The sequence below is a fragment of the Primulina huaijiensis genome, chromosome 9 (assembly GCF_012295235.1).
Source record: "Primulina huaijiensis isolate GDHJ02 chromosome 9, ASM1229523v2, whole genome shotgun sequence".
Classification (NCBI taxonomy): Eukaryota; Viridiplantae; Streptophyta; class Magnoliopsida; order Lamiales; family Gesneriaceae; genus Primulina; species Primulina huaijiensis.
Genome location: NC_133314.1, coordinates 7,649,154 through 7,671,840, shown reverse-complemented (window position 1 = coordinate 7,671,840; position 22,687 = coordinate 7,649,154). Strand labels below are relative to the sequence as shown.

Genomic DNA, 22,687 nt, shown 5'->3' with positions numbered 1-22,687 from the left:
ATGTTTCTGCCATATACGTATCTTTCGTATGCTCTTCAATGACAGTAGCAGCAGACTTGTTTCGGGCTGGTGCATGAGAGTAACGTTTCCCATATCTCGATCTTCCCCTAGAATTTCTGTTGTTCCAAGCAACACTTCGAGATCTTTGTTTGGTATGAGTATTTTTTGGATACACTTCCACATGATAATCATCAATGTTAATAGCACTCTTACAATCATCTGTTGCATGCCCTGCCATCTTGCATTTAGCACAGAATTTGACTTCATGTTCATAGAAAAACTTCACTGCCACTTTACCTATAGGCAAATCAACATTAACTTCAGTGACTTTAGGCTTTGATGCTTCCACTTCAACTAGTACTCTCGCATACATGACTCTTTTACGATCGTGAGTAAGCATGTCCATATGAATTGGGTGTCCAACCCTAGATGTTAGCTTACTAAGAATATTAAAATTCCAGCAATCCGGGGGAAGGCCATGAATTTGAACCCAAGACGGTATGTAGTTGATATCCTCTTCTCGAAACCTAAAGCATCTTGGCATTTCTTTAAGAAACAAGTGAAAACCAAACACCAAATATGGTCCTCCGTTCAGAATACGATCTCTCATTTCAGTGTTTGGAAAAGTGAACACAATCCATCCACTATCATGAGTTTGAAAGCGAATATCCGATCCCCATCGACGAACCAAATCAAATAAAGCGGCTGTCGGAGGTTTACCACTGATGATATATCCCAACAAACAAATGCCGTGAGTCTTTTCAATAGAATCAATATCCTCCATTTCGAATTTCAGATCACCAGTACCTGTTTCCATAAATTCCAGCTTATAGCTAGCATTAGCCATACGATTTTTCTTGAATAAGCTTGCATATGGCACACGATTATCTTTGTTGTGCACTCCATGGGTCTTTAAATCAGTAGATTTGATATTGTTCGTTGGATCAATTGGAGTAGCCGATGTATTATTGTGCTGACCAGAATTATTTTCAAGCACTGCTGAAGTTTTACCTTGCACCTTATCATTCTGAGATTCAGAAACAGCAGGAAGCATAGTAGAATCTGTGCCTTCGTTGTTTACCAACTGACCAAGCGAAGAAGAGCTTGCATCATTACCACGTTTAGTCATTGTGGCAATTAATCAAACACTTGGTCTGCACTACAACACTCAGTAGCGAAAATAATAAGAAGAAAGAGATACCAACTACCACCAAAGCTCAAAAACAGAAACAAAGAACACCCAAATAGAGAAGCAGCAGAATTGAATCACAAAGCAAGAAAGAACAAGAACCTAAATCCCCACGCGATCCTAACAGCAGCGAGAATTAAGTGCCAAAAAGAGCGAAAATCAGCAAGGCCATTAACTTAAAACAGATGAGATAAAAAGATAATGAAAATAGCTCCGAGATCAGCGAAGAAAACAAAGCAAAACACTAGAGTGATTAAAATCAAAATCACGAAACCAGCGAAGAGCTCAAGAAGCGAAACAAGTCATTTTCCCTAGAGAGAGGGGAGAGCACAGCTCTCTAAAAATAACAAGTCTCTCTAACACTTCTCTTACTTATATCAAACATTGCTCAAGATTAACCTTTTTCGGATTTGCCTCGAAACTTAAGGTTCAAAAACATAGATTCATATTTCTCATCACTTTTAACTTTCAAAATCACCAATTAAACATAACAGAAAAGATTTTACTGGATGAAATTTATCCCAGGGATCATTGTTTGGGCCACAATTCACAAGTGACCTTGTGTAGCATAAAAAGAACATCATGCAAGTGAGATTGGGTATATATGTGGGTGCGAATCGGAAAAGAATTATATCTTGCAACAGCAGAATATATATCTAAAATCCTATTTCAATCTCTTCAAACAAAAACTTGTGAACTTTTTTCTTACACAAACTACATAATCTCAAATCATTAAGAGGTCGCACACCATGACAAACATGCTCTCTATCAAACTATGAAGCATTTTATCAGAGGATTCGGTCCTGAATATCTGTTAGCAACGCCGACGCAATGGAGCTCAGTTTCTTCCCGGTTTCTCCAGCAATATTTTTCAGTGAGGAGATGTCTTGTTGTGCCTGACGACCAAGATAATACATACGATTCAACAAGGAAAGAAACGATGGTAGCATCTGTTTGGGGCTTCACGCAGATAAGCAATCAAAATTCTTTGTCTATCATTAACGACTCTCGAAAAATATCCAAGAACGAACACATTTTTAAAATTTAAATATCACGTACGCTTTCAAATAACAAAATGGTGAAGCACATCTTATCCCACTGTTATTAGAAAACAAGGAAAAAAACATCTAATCCCCTTGAATCTAAATATATTGGTAAAAATTTGATATCCTCTAGCAGCAATGTCTAATGTGCCAGCATCCACATGTTTTGAATGGGATAAACCGACGGCAGAAGAAAAAAATATCAATAATTTCGAAACAAAAGATATCAAGGATAATCGAAAGAAATATAAGGCTGTGTGTGTACCTGGAAAGACAGCCGATTAATGAGATCACTGGCAGTAACATCCAGAGAACCACTAGCATCACGGCCAAAGAAATCAGCGCTAGAGATTGAAGTTGAACCCTGCATACATGAGGACAAATATTTGTATATTATGTAAATGTATTCTCTTGAAAATTTTACAACGCCACATTGCTCAACCATCACAAATTAACCAACAGGAACGAGCAAGGGCCATTGAAATGAAAAGAATCTTTCAAATTTATTAGGATTTCTTAAAAGTTGAAATGGACTAAGTTATCCTCATATTTAAATTAGTTTACAAAAAGCAACTGAACTATACATTTCAAAATAATGACGGTAAAATGCACTTGGATATTAGTAATCAAAAAGAGAATGCAAGTTATTTCTCATCTTAAACAGTTCCATACCAAAGTAGTGAATCTAAGGTTTTATTTCCTCGATATATATATATATATATATATAAGAAAAAGGATGAAAAAGAATGACTAAGAATAAGACAATAATCAACAACTTCCCCAACACCAAAAGAGAGTGATGAAGGGAAGGTGAAAAATAAGATAAACATTAATACATACAGAGAACTTCTGCAGCGAAATTGAAGCATCTGCCTCCTTGTCTTTATTTTGATCACCAAAATACTGGGCTGATGAAATAGATTTTGCATTGGAGAACTTTTTCCTTGCATCATCGGTTTCCTCAACCTGATAGGTATCGAGATAGGAATTTTACTCAAAAATATCATGCTTGATAGAAAAAGATGAATTACCGACCTCCAATCATATCATGGTTGCACAAGTACTTATATGGATAGCAAGACAAAGAAATGAACAAAATAACATCCAGCGATCAATTACACGGAATTTTAAGGAGTATGATATATTTGGAGAAAATATAAAAATAAGATCATTAAAGATACTGAGTTTTTCCAAAAAATGTGAGACAAATCTCAATAAAAAATTATTTTCGGAAACATAAAAATGCAAAGAGCCACTTCTCACTCCTTCCTTTCAACAATAACTTTATGTTCTTTAATTAATTGATTATAATCATGTCTAATGAGGACGTGCTTCACATTATGAAATTCTGCATTTCTAACACTACAAAGTAATTGGCGAGAAGATAAATAGTTTCTCATATCGTCAATGAGAATATCTCCCTTACTTGCACTTTTGTTGTGTTCAAGGTGCCCTTCTTTGGGAACCCACTATCCATGCCAAATTCAGTAAAAAAGTTGGATGATTTTGGCGGTGCTACATGGTTAATAAGTCGAGCACTTCCAAATGTCCCATCTGTAGGTTGGGCATTGTCATTATACTCAAATCGAGATGTAAACGATGAACCAACTGCTGGGGTGCTACTATTTGAAGAGGTGGCCGAAGAAACATGTGTCGGTGGTTCTTCCGGTTTCTGTTCATAAAGGCTTTCGCTAGGCTGCAATGGATAAAACATTTGGCCACTTAATAGATTGAGAAATTGATTATAATGTTGCAAAAGACCAAATTATGAAAATTTCATGCTATCACTCACTTCAAAACATTTCATTTACAACAGAAACCATATTACCTTGGTACTAAGCTTTCGAGCACCAAGCCCTGTGGTTTTCCCAGTTTTCTTTGCACCAAGAGGCTTTTTAACAGTTGTCATCGAAACAGTATGAGAGGCTCTTGGAGAAGCAGAAAAGTCTGCAGAACCATTTTTAAGTGAAGAACTTTCCTTCAGGGTGTCTTCGGAAGCCTTTTTTTTTGGTCTTCGATGAGGTTGCTGTTGACATCAGAAAATCCATTAGAAGCCTTAGGTGACTGAGAAGCAACAGGAGATGAAGGTAAACCGGCCTCTTCTGAGTTGCTTTTAGCAACTTCTTTTGAAAGTAATTGCTTATATAATTCGGCAGCCCTTGATGTATATTTTGCCTCAATCTTGCCTCCATCAGTCCATCCATGCTGCTTGAAGAAAACTTGAGCTCGTGTATTTCCACCGAAGGACATCATCTTCAACTGCTCGGGAGTCCAAGAATCCAAATTTGTTGACCTGCAAGTTAAAGTCAGCTTCCGTGACGATAGAACACAAAATATTTTGAGAAGGTGCTTTAAAGATTCCCATGTGCCAGTTATGTTCAGCATTTTCCTTTCCATTCGCCTTCAAAAAAATATTATGTCTTAGGAGCCAAAATTATGATAGATTACAGGAACTCGAACCAGAAAATTACATTGTTGAAACACATGTTTCTAACTCTAGCTCAATTATTTTCTTACTTTCGAGCATTTTTCTCCTTGATTTAATTTGTTTTTACTCACACAGTTTCGAGCATTTTTCTCCTTGATTTAATTTGTTTTTACTCACACACAGTCATACTGATGCTATTTTTTACTGTTCTTTATCCTCATCCTAGTGAGGCTGGGTGCATGTTCACCGTTCGCTCTTATAAGGTCTCGAAGATGTTGAGCACATTTGAAAATATTAATAAACTGAAGAATGCTTAAGCCTTAAGATAAATTCATCAACTTTTCCACCCTTCGAAACACTAAAGCTAAATAAAAACTGTGAATGCCTAAATCATATTTGAGAGACCGAGCTTTAGCTCCAATGGTCTCACCTTGTTTCCCCCTTGTAATGACTCGGTTCAAGTCCTCTCACCCCCTAGAATAAGACTAAAAAAAAATCATATTTGAATCTATTATCTTGCAATTATTTGTCAATAGTCCTGATCTACCAAATTCAAGTGTGCAGTTCTTATTATAGTCAATATTTATATCGAATTCAACATTTCACCATGTCAACCATAGTTATTTAAAGTGCAAAGCGCACTAAGGCGCATAAGCGTCATGGAGCCTGAGGCTCAAGGCAAAAGGCGAGGCGAGGCGCACGCCTTATCGAAGTAAGGCGCACTAAGTATAAATGGTTAGAATTCACATATTTAAGGTCAATTTAACTAAAATTTATATACATAGAAACAAATTTCACAAAATACTAAACAATGATTAAAATAAAAAATTCATTAACAAATATATAGTATAATTTGTTTTACAAAATCAATTACCTAATTGTTAACCCTCTGTCTTCTTAAAGAAAACATTATATAAAAAGCTAATTAGGTCTTGCAATTAAATTGCAGTAAAAAAGAACTGAAAGAAAAAAAAGTGACTGCTAATAAATTTAAGTTCCTATAAAAAAAAACCAAAATAAAGAAGTATTATAGAAGCATAATAATTGAAATTGCAAAGAGAAGAAAAAAATAAGGCTCCACAGATTAAAATTAAGAGAAAGATGGTGCCTTGTGCTCAAGAGTTTTGATGGAATAAAAGTCCGTCGATACATATATGGATTTCTAATAATTAAAAGGTTATGTGTTAGGTACTTCAGAATAATGGGTCGGATAAGTAATGATGGGGTTATTGTCATGGGCCTAGATAAATTGGGCCTATCCACTTACCAAGAGAATTCTAGAACCGATAACTTGGAGAAGAGGAAAGAGATTAGGAAGCGAGAATATAAATTAGGAAGATGAAAGGAAAGGGGATTCATTCATATTTATTGTGTTTTGTTCTTACTAGCTTAAGCTACGGTTCTTACTAGCTTGTGCTAAGGGCAAGGAGCGTGAGTGCATTCTTATTGTAAAAGCATTCTATCCTTGGCTGGGATATTTCTCAGACTATATTCCATATTTCATATTAGTAAATCTGTCTTCCTTTTCTATTAGTTAATATTTGCATAATTAAATGTGTCGGGAGATTTAGATCCTAACAATTGGCCCAACCTGCCGGATTCGAATTGAAGAAGAGATTTCTAGCTGCCAACTCAGTGATCATCAACAATGCTGCTGTCTGTAGAGAAAGACGTTGAAGAACAGCTTATGGTTGTGGTTTTGGCGTTGTACCAGCCTCCATTTTCTGTTGATAAATTCATCTTCCTGCTCGATCGAGATGAGGATCTTCTGTCGATGGTGGAGTAGTCACCTACCAGAGCCATGATAATTGCACTTTCACCACTGATGGATGCCTTTAGCTGCGAGCAGTTTCTGAAGCATTATGAAGCTGAGGTAAGGGCAAGGGTTGCTAACGTGCATAAGTAGTGAGATCATCACGATTTCTGCACCCAATGTTCTTTATGATGATGATAAAATGATGGAAGTTTTTGAATTGACCGTATCCACTTTTGAAGAATTGGCAGACACATCTCATAGATCTCATCACATGGTTAGTTCTATTTTGAAAATTATGGCTGAAGTTAAGTGTTATCATGCTGGACCTAGAATGCACTGAGTTGATCATTAAGATGTTTCAGTACTTAGAGATTTAAGCGCACAACACCCAGAATCTGTCCTTAATTCAATTGAGACAATGATGTCTCTTATTTTAGAGGAGAATGAGGATATGCCACCAGAATTACTCAAGTCTGTCTTGATTCAGTTAAAAGAGAATGGTGTGGTGCTGGAGAAAATAATCCAAAAAGGTACAGAGGGGCTGAAACTATTCCAAACACAGGCATTGAAGGTGTTAGATGCTGCTGATGATGCTTATAAGGGCATGATATGACACCAGGTGAACTGAAAACTAAGGCTATGGAACACGAGGTTTAGAAGATCATAAAAACCAGAAGTTGGTCATAGAGGGTTTAGCACGGTCATCATTATTTCCTGATGACCAGAAACAGAGTGGTAGAATGCTCAGGATGAAGCTCGATGAGAGAAATTCCACAGGTTGGATTCATAGGATTGAGAAATACCAGGATAACAATACCCAAGAGCTAATTGCTCGATATAGTGGTCAAAAGGTCGTGAATCCGAGAGACATCACCGTTGTGCAGGCTACAGAGGAGTTGAGAGGGCCAAAGTTACGATAGGTGGAGGTCATCGTTTTCAGGACCCAATTGCAATTATTCGGGGTGGAGTTTGTGCTCATGAATTGGATAAGGAAGACCAAAGGAGCCTAGAGGGTTGGGCAGGCATTTCCATGCAATATTGGGCCCAGAGACCTATTCTGGGCCAACCATACCAAGATATATCACCCGTGGGAAGTATCCAAAATATGAAGGAAACAGTGACTGCAATTGCAATTGTTTGGAAAGCAATTTTATCCGAAGGAAAAGGGAGAAGTGCCGCCGGTAATTGGCGCTGAATCGGGCGGTGTTGGGTTGCTGGTAGAAATCGGAGTAGGGAGCGACGGAAGCCAGCCAGGTTTCTGCGTGATGGATGACAGTCCAGTGGTCAAAGGAAGTGCTGCTACATGAGTTTGAGTTTGGATTTGTAACGCCCCGAAAATTTAAAAGTCCACGCGAACCACATGCGCAAATTATTAATTTTCTTGTGTATTTTAATTAATTGTTTTAATTGCATGAATTAATTATGTTGTGCATATTTGCATGTTTAAAATATATTTTTCTACATGGTTGCATTAAAATGTATTTTTAAAAGGATATTCGAGTTGCGATCGAGGAACGGAGACCGAGGGCTGAAAAATAGAAAATGTTTTTAATAAATAATTGTTTTTAATTATTTAAAATAAGGGAGATGCTTTTTCTTATTTTTGAAAATAAGGGGTTTCGAGGTGATTTTATACGCCGGGATATAAATTTTATCGGTGTTGGTTTTTCAACAAAAATATGAACTTTTTAGCAACCCGGCTATTTAATCTACAAACTATTTTACCAAAAACTATTTTAATTTTTTATTTAAATCCTAATTAGACTAATGGGCTTAATTTAATGGCTTGATAGGCCTAAGCCTAGTTAGCAAATTAATTAGCTATTTAAAAGTGTTAATCACCCAAAAACCCTTCACTTTTGCAATTGAAACTCACGGCCACCCACTTTTAAAATTCATAAACTCTCTCCCAAGACACCACACACACGGCACTACACATCCAAGCTTTGGGAAGAAAATTCGAAGGGGCTCAAGGAGAAGATAGCCTAGGTTCCGTCCCGTTCTTCGTCGTCAACAGTTTTTCGTGTGTTTAAAACGCAAAGGCACGCCATAATTCTTCCTTTACTCATCTATCACACCATAGTATTTAATTAATTGTGTTTTGCATGAAAATTAAGGGAACCTTGGTAATAATTTCGTTTTTGCATCAAGAAGGGTTTTTAAATCATGCATGTTGATCCAAAATCTATGTTTAACATGATCCTAAGGGGCTGCCATGATTAGGTAAGGTTTAAGGGTGGTTTCTACATGTTTTAAAGAGTCCTAATCACACAAATAAGCTGCACACAAGATTAGATCAAGCTGGAATCGTGGGCTGAAACCAGAAAGAAGGGCCGAGAGTTGTGTTGTCTTCATGGGTTCGATTTCCTTGCATGGGGCTTAGGGGCTCGACCTGGTCTTGAGGAGAGTTCGGTTGGGATGTGGTTAGGTCCTAGAAAGGTCCCTTGCATGGCCAGGGCTTGCGCTAAGGGGCTGGGGAAGAGTCCCCACGTGAAAGGGCTCTTCCGAGGCATACTTGAGGGTGACCGAGAGATTTGTGAGGGTGGCTCGAGAGAGGGCTGGACTAGGACGTCTAGGCTGTGGTTCAGGCTGTTCCAGAGGGGTAAGGAAGGTTGGGACTCGAGGGTGGCTCGAGCCATGGGCTGGGGAAGAGTCCACGTGATGCGGGACTCTCCCCCAAAATTGTGTGCGTGATCTGTGACAGCAGCCAGGGGGGGTTGCTGCTGGGGCTAGGTGGCTCAGGGTAGGTTCATCAGGGTCCTAGGGTCATGATCATGGGTTGGGCTAGGGCCTGGTGCGGCTGGCTTGCTGCTGGCTCGAAGAAAAAGGAGGGAACCGTGAGGAATCAAAGTGGACGCGAGGCTGCTGTCTTGTGCAGATGGGTTGGTGCTCGTGTCCAGGGCTTGGGGTTGGTCTGGGGTTGGTCTGGGCGTGGTCTAGGGAAGGTTAGGGTGTGATGGGGTCGGTAGTGGCTCAGCTGGTAGAGTCCTAGGATAACTAGGAGTCCTAGAGCAACTATGAAACTCACACACACATGTACAGATTTGGGTCAAGTTTCAGGAAGGTTTTGAGCGGGCCAGGGGTTGTTTTACGGGCTGGGCTTGCACAGTAGGGTCCCTAGGTGAGTTGGCTAGGTTTTGGTTCAAGGTGGCTTGGGCGTGGCTCGAGTAAATTAGGAGATGGCTCGGTGTGAACGTTAGGGTGTAAAAAACGAAAATTTAAGAAGGATAAATAGATCCAAGGGTCCACGGGGGTGGCTCATGACTTGGAAGGGTAGAATAAATCTTAAAAATATTATTTTAAAAATTTGGGATCAAAATAACGAGTTTTGGATTTATTCGGGATTTAATCGCCGCACGAAACGTTAATTAACGAGTTAATTAAAACGCATAGTTTTAAGCTTCATAAAATTATGAAAAATTAGGTTTAAGCTTAAATAATTATTATAAGTCTAAGTTTTGAATTTGGAAATTTTATATTAAGGTTTGGTTTAATTCGGGATTAAAACGCATTAATATGTTACATTTGAAGATTAATTTAAAAGTCATCGATGTAAGCTAAATAAAAATATGAGAAAATTCATGTAGGCTTAGATAATTAGTTCGGACATGTTAGAGTCAAATAAATTAAGAAAATGTCAAAAACGTGAAATTTTACGTCCAGGGGTAAAACGGTCTTTTCACACCTAGAAATTAGTAAACGTCATGGCAGTGCCCAGAATGCTGTTTTATGTGCTAATATGATTATTTCAAATGTTTATGAATTTTTCTGACATGGATTTTATATGTTTATGATTTAAAATGTCAAAATGTTATTTTAAATATTTTGAGGTTAAAATGATTATTTTTAAATGTTTATGAAATGTTCATGATTAAATTATGATTTTTAAATGTCTATAGGATTTTTATGATTTAAGGTTGACATTTAAAAGACATGTTGTATGTTTGGTTTCAAAAATAAAAATGATATTATATGGATGATTTTTATAAGTGATGAAAATGTAAAATGTTGAAGGAGGTGAAGTGATTGTGACTAATTCGTTAATAATGGCGATGTCGTGAGGGTGATGGTCCCAGTGGGAGCCCGACGATCGTGTTTCCATTATTGCGAATATGAGGTTATGAGGTTTGAGGAAGAATGGGAATATCGTGAGGGGAGAAGGCCCCAGAGGGAGCCCATTTATGGGAGAAGGCCCCAGAGGGAGCCCCGACGATCGTATTTCTATTCGATCATGTTAGGCCAAGGCTCAGTTGACCGGTGAGAGCGTCGCTGATGTCCCCGCCGCCCAGTACTGTGGTTATATGTAGATGGATCCATCGATCATGTCATGTCATGTCAGGAAAGTCACAATTAACGATCTGAATTCAACAAAGGAAAAAGGAAAAATGTTTATGATCATGAAAAATGTTTTATGTTATGTTATGTTGAGGAAAAAGTAAAAGGTTAAGGTTTATGTTATTCATGTCATGAAAATGTTTATGTTTAAAGTTGATGCATCATTATGAAAATGTTTTTATTTAAAGTTCATGCATCATAAAAAGGTTTACGAAAATGTTAATGTTTTAAGTTTATGCATCTTCATGAAAACGATATTTTAAGTACAAGTATTTTTCACTGTTGCATGTGATTTTATATGTATTATTTGTTATAAAGATTATGGTGTGTTGAGTCTTTAGACTCACTAGGTGTGATGGATGCAGGTTATCATGATAATGCTAATGGAGGTCTTGATGGTTGATCCGACTGGACGGATGGTGCACATGACCCGAGGACCGACGCTAGTTTCCGCATATATGTTATGATTTATTTTAAAAGATTTTATGACTTTTATCATGATCACGAGTGGTTTTTGAGAGGTTACAATATGGGCTATACTTTTCAAATGTTATTTTTAGATTTAGAAAAATGTTAGTTGGTTGTTTATTTTAAAATGATGTCAAAAATATTTTATGAAATTTTATGGTTCGGCCGAATGCTATGTGAGGTTTTAAAAAAAAATAATAATAATAAAATTCTAGCACATTTTGAGAAAAAGAAAGGCAGACGTTTCAGGATTGACTTGGAATTGCGCCAGGGATTATAAACAATACATGGGCTTTTTAATTTGTATGCCCAAAAATGAGGATGGGAAGATGGCAAAAGCCCCTGACCCAATATAATCAAAGTAGGGGCAGTGATGTTGAGGCGTAACAATGAGGAGATCGACAGAACTACTAGACATCGAAGCAATAAAAGGAAGTGGAGAAACTTCAGCCGTCCGGAAGTTCACTAACCCATCGACAATCAATCCCAGTAGGTGCTTAGCAGATTGTGGAGATCGTATTTCTTGGTCCAAACAACAATGGGTGGATTTTGCAGGGGACTTCATCAGTTTTGGAGGTAGGCGAGGTTTTCGTTCTCAAAGCCGTGGGCACATAATATTCAATGGTAACCATGCTATTCTCGCTATTGGTCGTAGGGTTGATAATGGAAGCCTCTGGATCCTTAAGAACTCAGGAGTTGATTGGGGTGAAAATGAACGATTTATAATGCGGATGGAATTAGGGGAGTATAATGGAAACAGCCAAGCCGATGAAAATTTTCACAACAGCTTGCAGAAAGCAATTGTTTGCTTGGCCCATTGGACTAGAGACATGAATGTTGTTAACGGAATAATTGGGCTACATCATGGTCCTCATTGGTCTTCAGATAACAATGTTAAACCAGATTGTGAAGAAATCGATGTAGACAAGAGAAGCAACTTAGTTTGAATATGATTAGGAAGGCGTCGGTAAAAAAAAGGGGTGGTGATGTCATTGCTTATTACACAAGAGTCGTTGAAGATCTCACGATGGCAAGAAAATCAACGGATTTTGGTTTTATTGAAGGGTGTCATAACTCAAATTTGGATTGTGCCAACGTAATAAGCTACTAGGCTGTTGGTAAGGCTGAAAAGAAGGGATTTAGCCATTCAATCTAGGGTACAAGCCAAACAAGAGTCTTTGATGGAGGAGGGTATAGAGCTATGATGAATTGGGGATGGTATAAGTTAGCATTTAAAATCATGGCCCCTCACATTACCAGCCTTGAAGATAAGTCTCTTGTTCAAGGGGGAGTGTATTGTTAGGTACTTAAGAATAAATGGGCCGGATAAGTAATGATGGGGTTATTGTCATGGACCTAGATAAACTAGGCCTATCCACTTATCAAGAGAATTCTAGAACCGATAACTTGGAGAAGAGGAAAGAGATTAGGAGATGAGAATATAAATTACGAAGATGGAAGAAAAGAGGATTCAATCATGTTTATTGTGTTTTGTTCTTACTAGCTTGTGCTAGAGTTCTTACTAGCTTGTGCTAGGGGAAGGAGAGTGAGTGCATTCTTCTCGTAAAAGGATTCTATCCTTAGTTGTGATATTTTTCAGATTATATTTCATATTTCATATTAGTACATCTGTCTTTCTTTTCTATTATTTAATATTTGCATAATTAAATGTGTTAGGAGACTTAGATCCAAACATTATGGGCTTAATCTAATTGAGCTTGGGTTATGTTAACGTGGAAAAAAATTGCTCAGAAACAATTTTCACAAAAGCGCGCTTTTTCTCGCCTCAAGCAAGCCTGCTGGGCTCGCCTCTTGCAAGGTCTGCACTTGGATGGTTACCCAGGCGCGTAGGGTGCTCCTGCTGTGACTTGCACCTAGGCGCACGCTTTTTACAACTATGGTGTCAACAGTAAGTGTATGCTATTGAGGCACGATCATTCATCTCTGCAAGCATACGTAAAGGACTTCAGGTTATCCCCTCTACACAGCAGCCAACCAAAAGCCTATGTTCAAAATCATTTCCACCGCTGATAGTGATATGGAAATTTAGCAACACTAAGCTATCATAGCCCTCGAACAAAAGCAAAACTTCCCTTAGTAAGATATACTGATTTAGATAAATCAACATATTCTGTTTCATGGTAAGATTAAGAATACCCTCAAACAAGGAGAGATCTTCATGTGAGAGTTCTTAAGCTGTCTTTTACAATTCATAACAAAATATCTAGCAAAGAAGCATTTTAGGATATCATGTTAGCAGTTCCAAGCTTTAACTGGGATAGACCTCTACCATAAAACAGGACTTATATGTGAGACCCAATGTGGATAACACCGTCACAGGATGACTGAAGCTACCAGGCCAACTAAAAAACTCCCAATCGTGATAAGCTGATCAATGTGGATCACAAATTAATTATGAAAAACTTTATTGGTCTGTTTGGAAAATACGTAAAGAAATACGCCTGAAGTCAACCAAATCAACAAGGACGCCTGAAGTAAACCAAATCAACAAGGAATCATCTAGAATGTATGTTAAATTGTTGCAAAGAAAGTTCCACTATCTAGTAAAAGTCAAGATAAACTTTCCAAAACTTTCTGATAGTGCAGTATAGTATTTTTGTAATTCACAATGTTCGTCTAAAACTCACAAACAGCATGAAGTCACTTAGGTTTCAATCATTTAATTTAGCAAACCTGATGCAATATAATTTCCAGCCTTCATTCATGGCACTGAACTTAAAACAAAATTAGATTAATAGCTCTAGCAGAATCCACATAATTTTCTCAAAAAGAACAACACTATAAATTACAATCAAATACAAGCTACTCATCTCATGGACTTCTCAAAATAAATACTAACAGAAGCTTCTGAATTCGACCAAAGGACACCGATCAAAAAACAAGTTCATAGTTCTGAAGAACATGTCCAGCACAAAGGTCAAAAATTCAAAGTCTACACCCAGGTAGCGTTTGATTAGATTTCCGATCAACTCAACTAAAATAATTTCAGAAAAATGTTAGAAAATAACTTTTGAGATGTTATTCGGGTATAATTTTTGAAAGCTGATGTGATGTGCAGAAAGAGATGTAGTTTAATGATAATATGAGGAAGAAAAAATAGTATAACAATTTAATCCGAAGTTCCGAAGGGTGATTGACCTCGGAATTTAACTCCAGGCCCAACCAAATAAGGCCTCAGTTTTTCTTTTCCAGTGAAGTCAGATATTAATGAAATTACAGATATACTAGCTAGAGACTAGAAATTGAATTTTCGCATAATACAATTAATCTCGTAAGATTTCACCTTTTGACAAGCAAAACGTTGTACGACCTGAGAAATCTTTCAAAGGCACTACGTATATTATATAACATAAAGAATGAAAATCATAAACTACAAACGAAGCTAAATCAAAATCTACCTGCAAGCCAAGTGATCCACGACGCAAAACAATATAACGGAAACTCAAATCGGGGGAAAAAAATTACCTAACGAAGCTTATGTGAACACCCAGACTGCGATGAACCGCCGAGCAATCAATGCACAAGAAGATCCCATACGTCACCGACGCCCATGTCGGATTCTTCGCGTTGCAATCGAAACACATCTGAAATCAGAAAACGTAATCTCGCGGATCTTGATCAGATCACATCATCACAAAAATCGATATCATGCACATCAATTAATCAAGAAAAACTAGCATAAAACCACAAAATCCACCTTATTTTCGGATTTCGACATGAGTTTGCGAAAAAATTGGTTCTTGTCGGTGGAGCTGTCGAAAGTCATTCCTGCTCCACAAAAATTTTGTGCGATTTGTGAGTGTTCAAGTAACAAATATCACAATAGGGAAGACATGCGGAGGGGAAGAATTCACCCAAATGGAAATGGCAGAAATGTGATGCGAAGCGGCTCATTCAATTTTTCGATTTATATTTCTTGTTTCAAACGGGGATATGCCGTAGGGAGTATCTTCGTCATTTGACACGATGGTCATGCTTTAGGTCATTCGGCGGTCATGAATGTCCAAAACGTAATACATTTTACTCAAACAAATGTTTTTTTTATGTAAAAATCATTAAAATTTAAATTCATTAAACATTGTGGATGAGAAACAAAACGTCCGATTTATCTATTTTTTAATTTAAAAAATCATCAATATATTGTTTTAATCATTTATCATGTCTTGAATATAATTTATTGTCGATTTATTTAAAACTAATATATGAATTGAATGTTTTATCAAATCACTTATTGTAATTTTTCATACATGTTTAATATTGCGTTTATTTTTTATTAATTTGTACAAATGAGATTTTTTTGAGTAAAATGTAGCACGGTTTAGAGCATCAAATGTAGCATAGGATTCCGTCCCTATTCAACTTCATTTTGTGTCACTGATATATTCCCATATCAATACGTAATTATTTCATTTTGTGTCACTGATATATTCCCATATCAATACGTAATTATTTAGAGTGATGTTCCGACAATATGGACATTAATGGTAGGATCTTTATGCAATATTTCTATTTTAAAATTTCTTCTTCATTGTTCGATGCTATTGGGAATATGGTTTGAACTTTGTGCACTATTTTATATGCTTTCGACCGGTCAATTGGAGAAAAATAAATACAGCAGTTGGATGGATCCACATTATGTGACAAATTAAACATAGCCTTGAGATCGATTCAACGTGTATCTACTGAATGTTAAGTAGAACGATTGAGTATAGTTTAATGTAATACAATAAGTTATTGTTTATCATATTTTACAGCAATGTCCTTCACATTAGAGGCAAAAAGAAAACCTCTAATTCTTAATTAAAATTTTAAAAATAGGAAATAGAGTGCATAAATTACATTTTCTTTGGAATCAGTGATTAAAATAAATAATATAATGCAAATCTAGTACCAAACATATTTTTTTATAGGATTGTATTATTACTAATCAATTCTATGACAGAATTAGATTTTTATAAATAATTAAGTATTTTATAAATATTTAATATTTATCTACTCTATTTTAAGAACGTGCTATTAATTAATATGTGGTTATGTATTTAGATAATTACATAAGTGGTGGGGAGAAAAAGCGAGGCACATCTCCTACTAAATCATATAGAAGCCATACTAGTTCTCCAACCACAAGTTCAACTCGAAACACGAATGCTTATGCGGACATCTCACCTTCAGCAATTTACAAGGACAGTGATGAACTAAATACCGTTCCTATCTGTGATGTATCTGTACCAGGTGTTCGTGCCATTGTATCGGAAACATCTATCAGCGCTCAAAGTGAGATTGAACTGGGGCATACAGGATCTAAGGCCGAGAGGAAATGGAAGAGACGGGCTAGGGAGAAAGGACATTATTTGTCAGAGTCGTTTCTCCCTGGTGGGTTGGAACGGGGCAATCAGCAGCAGTTGAGGTTGGCAGACTTGGATAGCACCATTAACAAACGAAAGGTTGGAGTCTTCAATGACTATCATATACCAGAACAAGCGGCGGCGGCTGCCAAGCAACCCCGCCGAAACCAATGAGTTGCATCTCTTGGAAACCAACGAGCATTCCGTGAACTCAAGCGACTTGTCGCAGAAAGAAACCCAACCCTTATGTTCTTATGTGAAACAAAAAGGAGGGACTCAAATTTCACATGGTGGAAAGATGTATTGGGATATACTCTGGTATGTTCGTGGTTAATTGTGTTGGTAGAAGCGAAGGATTGGCATTACTGTGGAAATCGCCTTTTGACGTTACTATATATTCTTATACATTGGGACACATAGATTGTTTGGTACAACATGACGAGAAACGATGGAGATTTACGGGTTTTTATGGTCACCCAGAAACGCAACTTAGACATTCTTCTTGTGCTCTCCTTCGTCGGCTAAGTAGGGTCCCAGAATTGCATGGTATTCCTTGGTTGGTCAGAGGAGATTTTAATGAAATAAGTTTCGATAACGAGAAATTCGGGGGTAATAGAAGGCCTGCTGCTCAAACTAGAGCCTTCCGGGATACTCGTGATTGTGGCCTGCAAAATCTTCACGGGAGTGGGGACCTTTTTACATGGGTAAATCGCCGATCCCCGGAACATATTATATTATTTGAAAGACTAGACCGCTTTGTTGCTACTTTTGAATGGCGACTGTTGTATCCAGTGGCAAAAGCTCAATCCCTTGATTTTTATCACGCGGATCATAGGCCGATCTTGCTTGAGTTGGGGAAGACAAATGACCAGTTAGTGCATAGGGGCCATGTGTTTTGCTTTGAGCCTCATTGGGTCACTGAAGAAGAATGCAAGGATATAGTGGAGCTTGGGTGGCAAAAATTAAACATTTCTTTGACCTTACAAGATCATATCTTGAGCTGTAAACAAGCCCTTCAAACATGGGCTGGTAACAGATTTCGAAATCTCCCTCGGCAACTAAAACACAAGAGGATGCAGCTTCATAACTTGAAAACTAGAGATAAGTGGATGGACAATGTGCAACAAATAAATTCTCTAGAGAAAGAGATTGAAATACTAGCACATAAAGAAGAGATGTACTGGAGGCAATGTAGTAGAATCAGTTGGTTGGCCCATGGTGACAGGAACTCGAAATATTTTCATTCTTGTGCATCAATTCGAAAGGACAAGAGCCATATTTGGGGTTTGGTCTCAAGCCATGGGGATTGGTGTACTGAGAAAGCTCAAATGAATGCAATTATTGAAGATTATTTCACCAATTTGTTTGCGTCGAATAATCCTACTCTGGAAGATAGAAGACATATCCTTGATTGTGAGGAGCCGGTTATTGACGAGCACATGAATTCTATACTGAATGCCTCCTTTTCAGCAGCAGAGATTAAGACGGCTTTATTTGATATGCATCCTGATAAAGCTCCGTGGAGTGATGGTATGTCTTTTTTCTTTTATCAAAAGTTCTGGAATTCGGTTGTTGGGGAAGTAATTGAGGCAGTCCAAAGGATTCTAAATGATGGGCAACCACTTGATGCATGGAATGATATCATAGTCACTTTGATCCTAAAAATTAAGTCTCCCATGACTATGAAAGATTTTGGTCATATCAGCCTGTGTAATGTTTGCTATAAGATTGTTGCTCGAGCTCTTAAAAACAGGCTTAGGCCGATCTTAAAGCAGACAGTGGATGCTTTTCAGAGTGCCTTCATTCAGGATCGGCTCATCTCGGACAATATTTGTAGAGCCCAAAATCAGTACGCGTAAAATCCATGCATTTATTTAATTGTTAAATCATTTATTTAATTGTTAAAATAATTTTAGCGATGCGTGTTTTATGAAATTGCATTATTTTAAATTATTGATGTTTACGTGATGCACGTTAAAATATTTTCTCGAGTTTCATGTTTCAGGCGATTATTCGATGCGGGATCGAGGAAAAGCGACCGGTGACGATTTTGACAATTTTAAAATGTGATAACTTATTTTAAGTTAGGGTTGGGGCATTTTTAAATAATTCATAAGTTTTAGCAATTTAAAACCTAATTTATGTAATTAGTGATTTTAGAATTTTAAACCTTTTAAAGTTGGCATTGTGTATTTTGTTGCGTTAATTAGAGAATTTTATTAGAAGTTAGTGGGGAGTTAATATTTTAATTACCTTGTTAATTATATAATTAAGCAAATTTTTCTCTCCCTAATTAACCAAACACACGCACGCACACACTCACGCACACAAATACATGGCACACAACACACACACAAGTTTCAATTCAGATTTTTTTTAAGAGAAAACCTAGGGTTCTTGGTCTAGAGAGCAGCCGCCCCTTCTCTTCATCTTTTCCAGCAATTTTCGTGAGTTTTCTTCAAGAGAAAACGAGCCACTAATCGTTCCGGATCAAGCTTCGCAACGTTTCCACTTCGGTATCAATGTATCGTGAGTTTTAAACGTCAGAAGGCACGTATATTCTTTTGTTTATGCATCGATCTCGTCATATTATGCGTTGTGTTATTTATTATGCGTAAAACTACTGTGTGATGTGTAAAGTTTGAGCAGAAATTGTTTAGATAGCATTTTTAATGTTTTTGAATTTAAAAATCACGTTTTTGCTGTTCATTTAAAAACTATGACTTTTTGATCGAGAATTTGGGAAAACTTTCGAACAATGAAACGTAGAACTTTTTGATACCTTCGATTTGATATAAAATTCGAATTATTTGGATAAAAATTGAGTGAGTTATGATCGTTTCTGTGAGACTGCTCAAACTGTGTTTTTCTTAAAAATAGGTTATTGATGAATTCTTGAAGTGTTTGAGTTGCAGAATTCATTGGACATGGCTAGGCCATCACTACTACATTTAGAAATGATGCGGGAGGTGTTCAGGTACCGTTTGAGGTTTCGTTTTGAGTCGGGAATGGCTTGAGAAATAATAGAAACCTTAGGAAGAATAATGGTGTCGAAATCACGGTTTTGTTGTGTTGTTTATGATGCGTCGTTTTGGAGATGTTGGGACGTTTTGTGGAGAAGAATCAGTGCCATGGTGTCCTAGGATGAGTCTCGAGGCGTCGTTCATTGTCTGTGTAATCGAATTTGGAGAATATAAGCTTCTAAGTCGCGGAGTCCAGAAGACTCGGCGCCCAAGCGGTAATTTCTTACCGCCTTCACTGTCGAGAGTTTTATTTTTGTAAGCTCGGCGCCCGAGCGGTAAAACATTACCGCTCAAGCACCACTCTTTCTGTCCGAGTGTATGTGGGGCCCTTAGCTCCTAATCATTATTACAATACAATCNCTCCAGAAGTACCATCTCCGGTCTCCTGATATCCTGGAGTACCTGTCATTGTCCACATACAAAGACAACAACAGCCCCATCTGGGGTGAGCAAAGCTCAGTCTGAAGCAACCACAATATATACCACAGATATCTAAACAAAGATATATGATATGCAATGCATGTATGTCGTGGAGGTATCAGGTCAAATGCCCATCCACTGAGCACATGTCAGAGTCAATCGAATCGCTATCAAATCAATGCTCGAGCTGGCACACCGGCCTCAATAAGGGATACTCGTATGATAGCGTCGACGAAGCGCCATCAAATCCCAAATCTCATATCCAATCATCGGGGCCACAAATGTCTATGCTTTAAGGGTCATTTAATACCAAACATAGCATTGTGTTCACAAACCCCAGAATCAAATCAAATCATATCAGGGTATCCAAGGATCATAGCTCAACGTGCATGTCATGTATGCCACATAAACTCAACAAATAAGGCATATAGACATGTATTCTCAATCCAATCAATCAAATCAATTAATCATATATCATATAATACAGATACATGTCGTATGTTACCCGGTCGCAACATACCTCAATTCTTCATTCCAGTTGATGTAGCCTGAAGATATCGGTATAATACTTTATCTACATCAATAACATACTCATTCCAATCAATAACCTAATCAAAAATCATTAATATGAGTTTCAAATATTATTTGAAACTTCAAAAATTCATATCAAATTCAAATCATAATATAATTCAATTCCAACTTCGAATATGAGTTTCTTGTCGGTTATTCTACTACATATAAGAAATTCAACTTCAAATACACGCTATTCCAGCGCTTTGATATTTAGAGTTGCTGGAACTGGAAGAAACTTACCTCAATAGAAAGCTCTTGACGCGAAGATTCCGAATATATAATTTGTTTCGCGTTTAGACAGCGTTTCGAAGTCGATTCAGGCGAAGAAAATCGAATTTCTCACTTACCCCTCGAAGTTGTTGAAAAAAAACGACGAAGGAAAGAAGAAAAACTGATTCTTATCCCCACCGCTCTCGCGCTCGGGCGGTAGAATTCTCGCGCCCGAGCGCGAGACATTCTGCCCCCGAGTTTTTATTTGTACCGCGCTCGGGCGGTCAAAAACTACCGCTCGGGCGCGGAACGTTCTGCCCGACTGCTAACATTCTCTACACTGGCGCTCGGGCCGTAATCTTCTACCGCTCGGGCGCCACACGTTCTGTACCAAAATATTGGTTTTGGTATTATATTGGCGTCCGGCTTTTCCACTCGATCTCTTACCACGTCAATTCGTATTCAATATTCATTTTCTCAATTTCCCTTGTCAGGATATACACCAACTACATAATCACATGACAATTTCATAGATTATCGATAATCACCCAGGATTTACGATAATACGATACACGGTCCTTACATTTCTCCCCCTCTTAAATGATTTCGTCCTCGAAATCTCAAACATCTCTTTATACATAACATTGGCAAACATATAATACGTCACCAATTATAGTACATATCAAAACTAAAATCAGTAAATGGATTATTGTACATTGAATACAATGGAACAGGTGGAATAGAATCAAACAAGTGCGGATATGATTCTCACATCTTGCTTTCCAATTCCCACGTTGACTCTTCCACACCATGTCGTGTCCATTGTACTCGAACCAACGGAATCGATTTGTTGCGCAATATCTTCTCCTTTCGATCCATAATACGAACAGGTTGTTCAACATAGGAAAGAGAAGGATCAAGTTCAACCTCATCAGGTGCAAGTACATGTGATGGATCTGGTTCATACTTTCTCAACATAGAAACATGAAATACATCGTGAATGGCAGATAATGTTGGTGGCAATGCTAGTCGATACGCAAGATCACCAACTCGATCCAGAATCTCGTATGGTCCAACATAACGAGGAGACAATTTTCCTCGCATACCAAATCGAACAGTGCCTCTAAAGGGAGATATTTTCAAGAATACTTTATCACCTTTCTGGAATTTCAAGGGTCGTCTTCATATGTTCGCATAACTCGTTTGACGATCCTGAGCGGCTTTCATCCGCTGTCGAATCAACTGAACCTTATCATTCATTTCCTGTATCACTTCAGGTCCAGTCAATTGTCTTTCACCAATTTCATCCCAGAATAATGGTGATCTACATCGTCTCCCGTATAAGGCTTCAAAAGGTGCCATACCAATGCTCGTTTGAAAGCTATTATTATAAGAAAATTCCACCAATGGTAAAGCATCTTGCCTTCCCATTCTGAAATCCATCACAATCGCACGCAACATATCCTCTAACGTTTGAATTGTATGCTCAGTCTGGCCATCAGTTTGAGGATGATAAGCAGTACTCATAGCCAAACGCGTACCCATCGCTTCCTGAAAACTACCCCAGAATTTAGAAGCAAACCTGGGATCACGATCAGATACAATTGAGACTGGCACACCGGGCAGTCTCACAACATTCTCAATGTATAAACGGGCCATTCTCTTATAAGGATAAGTCCGTTCATACGGAATAAAGTGTGCAGATTTCGAAATCTGATCAATAATTACCCAAATAGCATCAGAGCCCTTGGGCGAACGAGGTAAATGAGTCACAAATTCCATAGCAATATGTTCCCAATTCCATTTCGGGATTTCGAGACTATGGAGTAATCCTCCCGGTTTCATTCTCTCGGCTTTCACTTGCTGGCAGACCAAG

At 37.8% G+C, this 22,687-nt stretch overlaps 2 protein-coding genes across 2 annotated transcripts; one reads left to right on the top strand and one right to left on the bottom strand.

Annotated features, from left to right (window-relative positions):
* Window positions 1–1,765: 1,765 nt before the first annotated feature.
* On the bottom strand, window positions 1,766–15,163 carry LOC140984986 (probable ADP-ribosylation factor GTPase-activating protein AGD8). The gene is given in 8 exon segments (XM_073452701.1): window positions 1,766–2,085; window positions 2,498–2,596; window positions 3,073–3,198; window positions 3,659–3,928; window positions 4,061–4,240; window positions 4,243–4,525; window positions 14,706–14,824; window positions 14,938–15,163. Coding segments are annotated over 8 exon segments (1,254 nt in total). The 5' UTR covers window positions 15,007–15,163; the 3' UTR covers window positions 1,766–1,977.
* A 1,709-nt stretch (window positions 15,164–16,872) lies between these two features.
* LOC140983848 (uncharacterized) lies at window positions 16,873–19,484 on the top strand. The gene is made up of 2 exons (XM_073451006.1): window positions 16,873–18,434; window positions 19,466–19,484. The coding sequence occupies exons 1-2, from the start codon at window positions 16,873–16,875 to the stop codon at window positions 19,482–19,484; spliced, it is 1,581 nt and encodes a 526-aa protein (XP_073307107.1).
* The last annotated feature ends 3,203 nt before the right edge of the window (window positions 19,485–22,687 follow it).

Bases quoted from the DNA above. Each gene is read 5' to 3' on its own strand.
- LOC140983848 (XM_073451006.1), top strand. From the start codon at position 16,873: ATGGTGGAAAGATGTATTGGGATATACTCTGGTATGTTCGTGGTTAAT.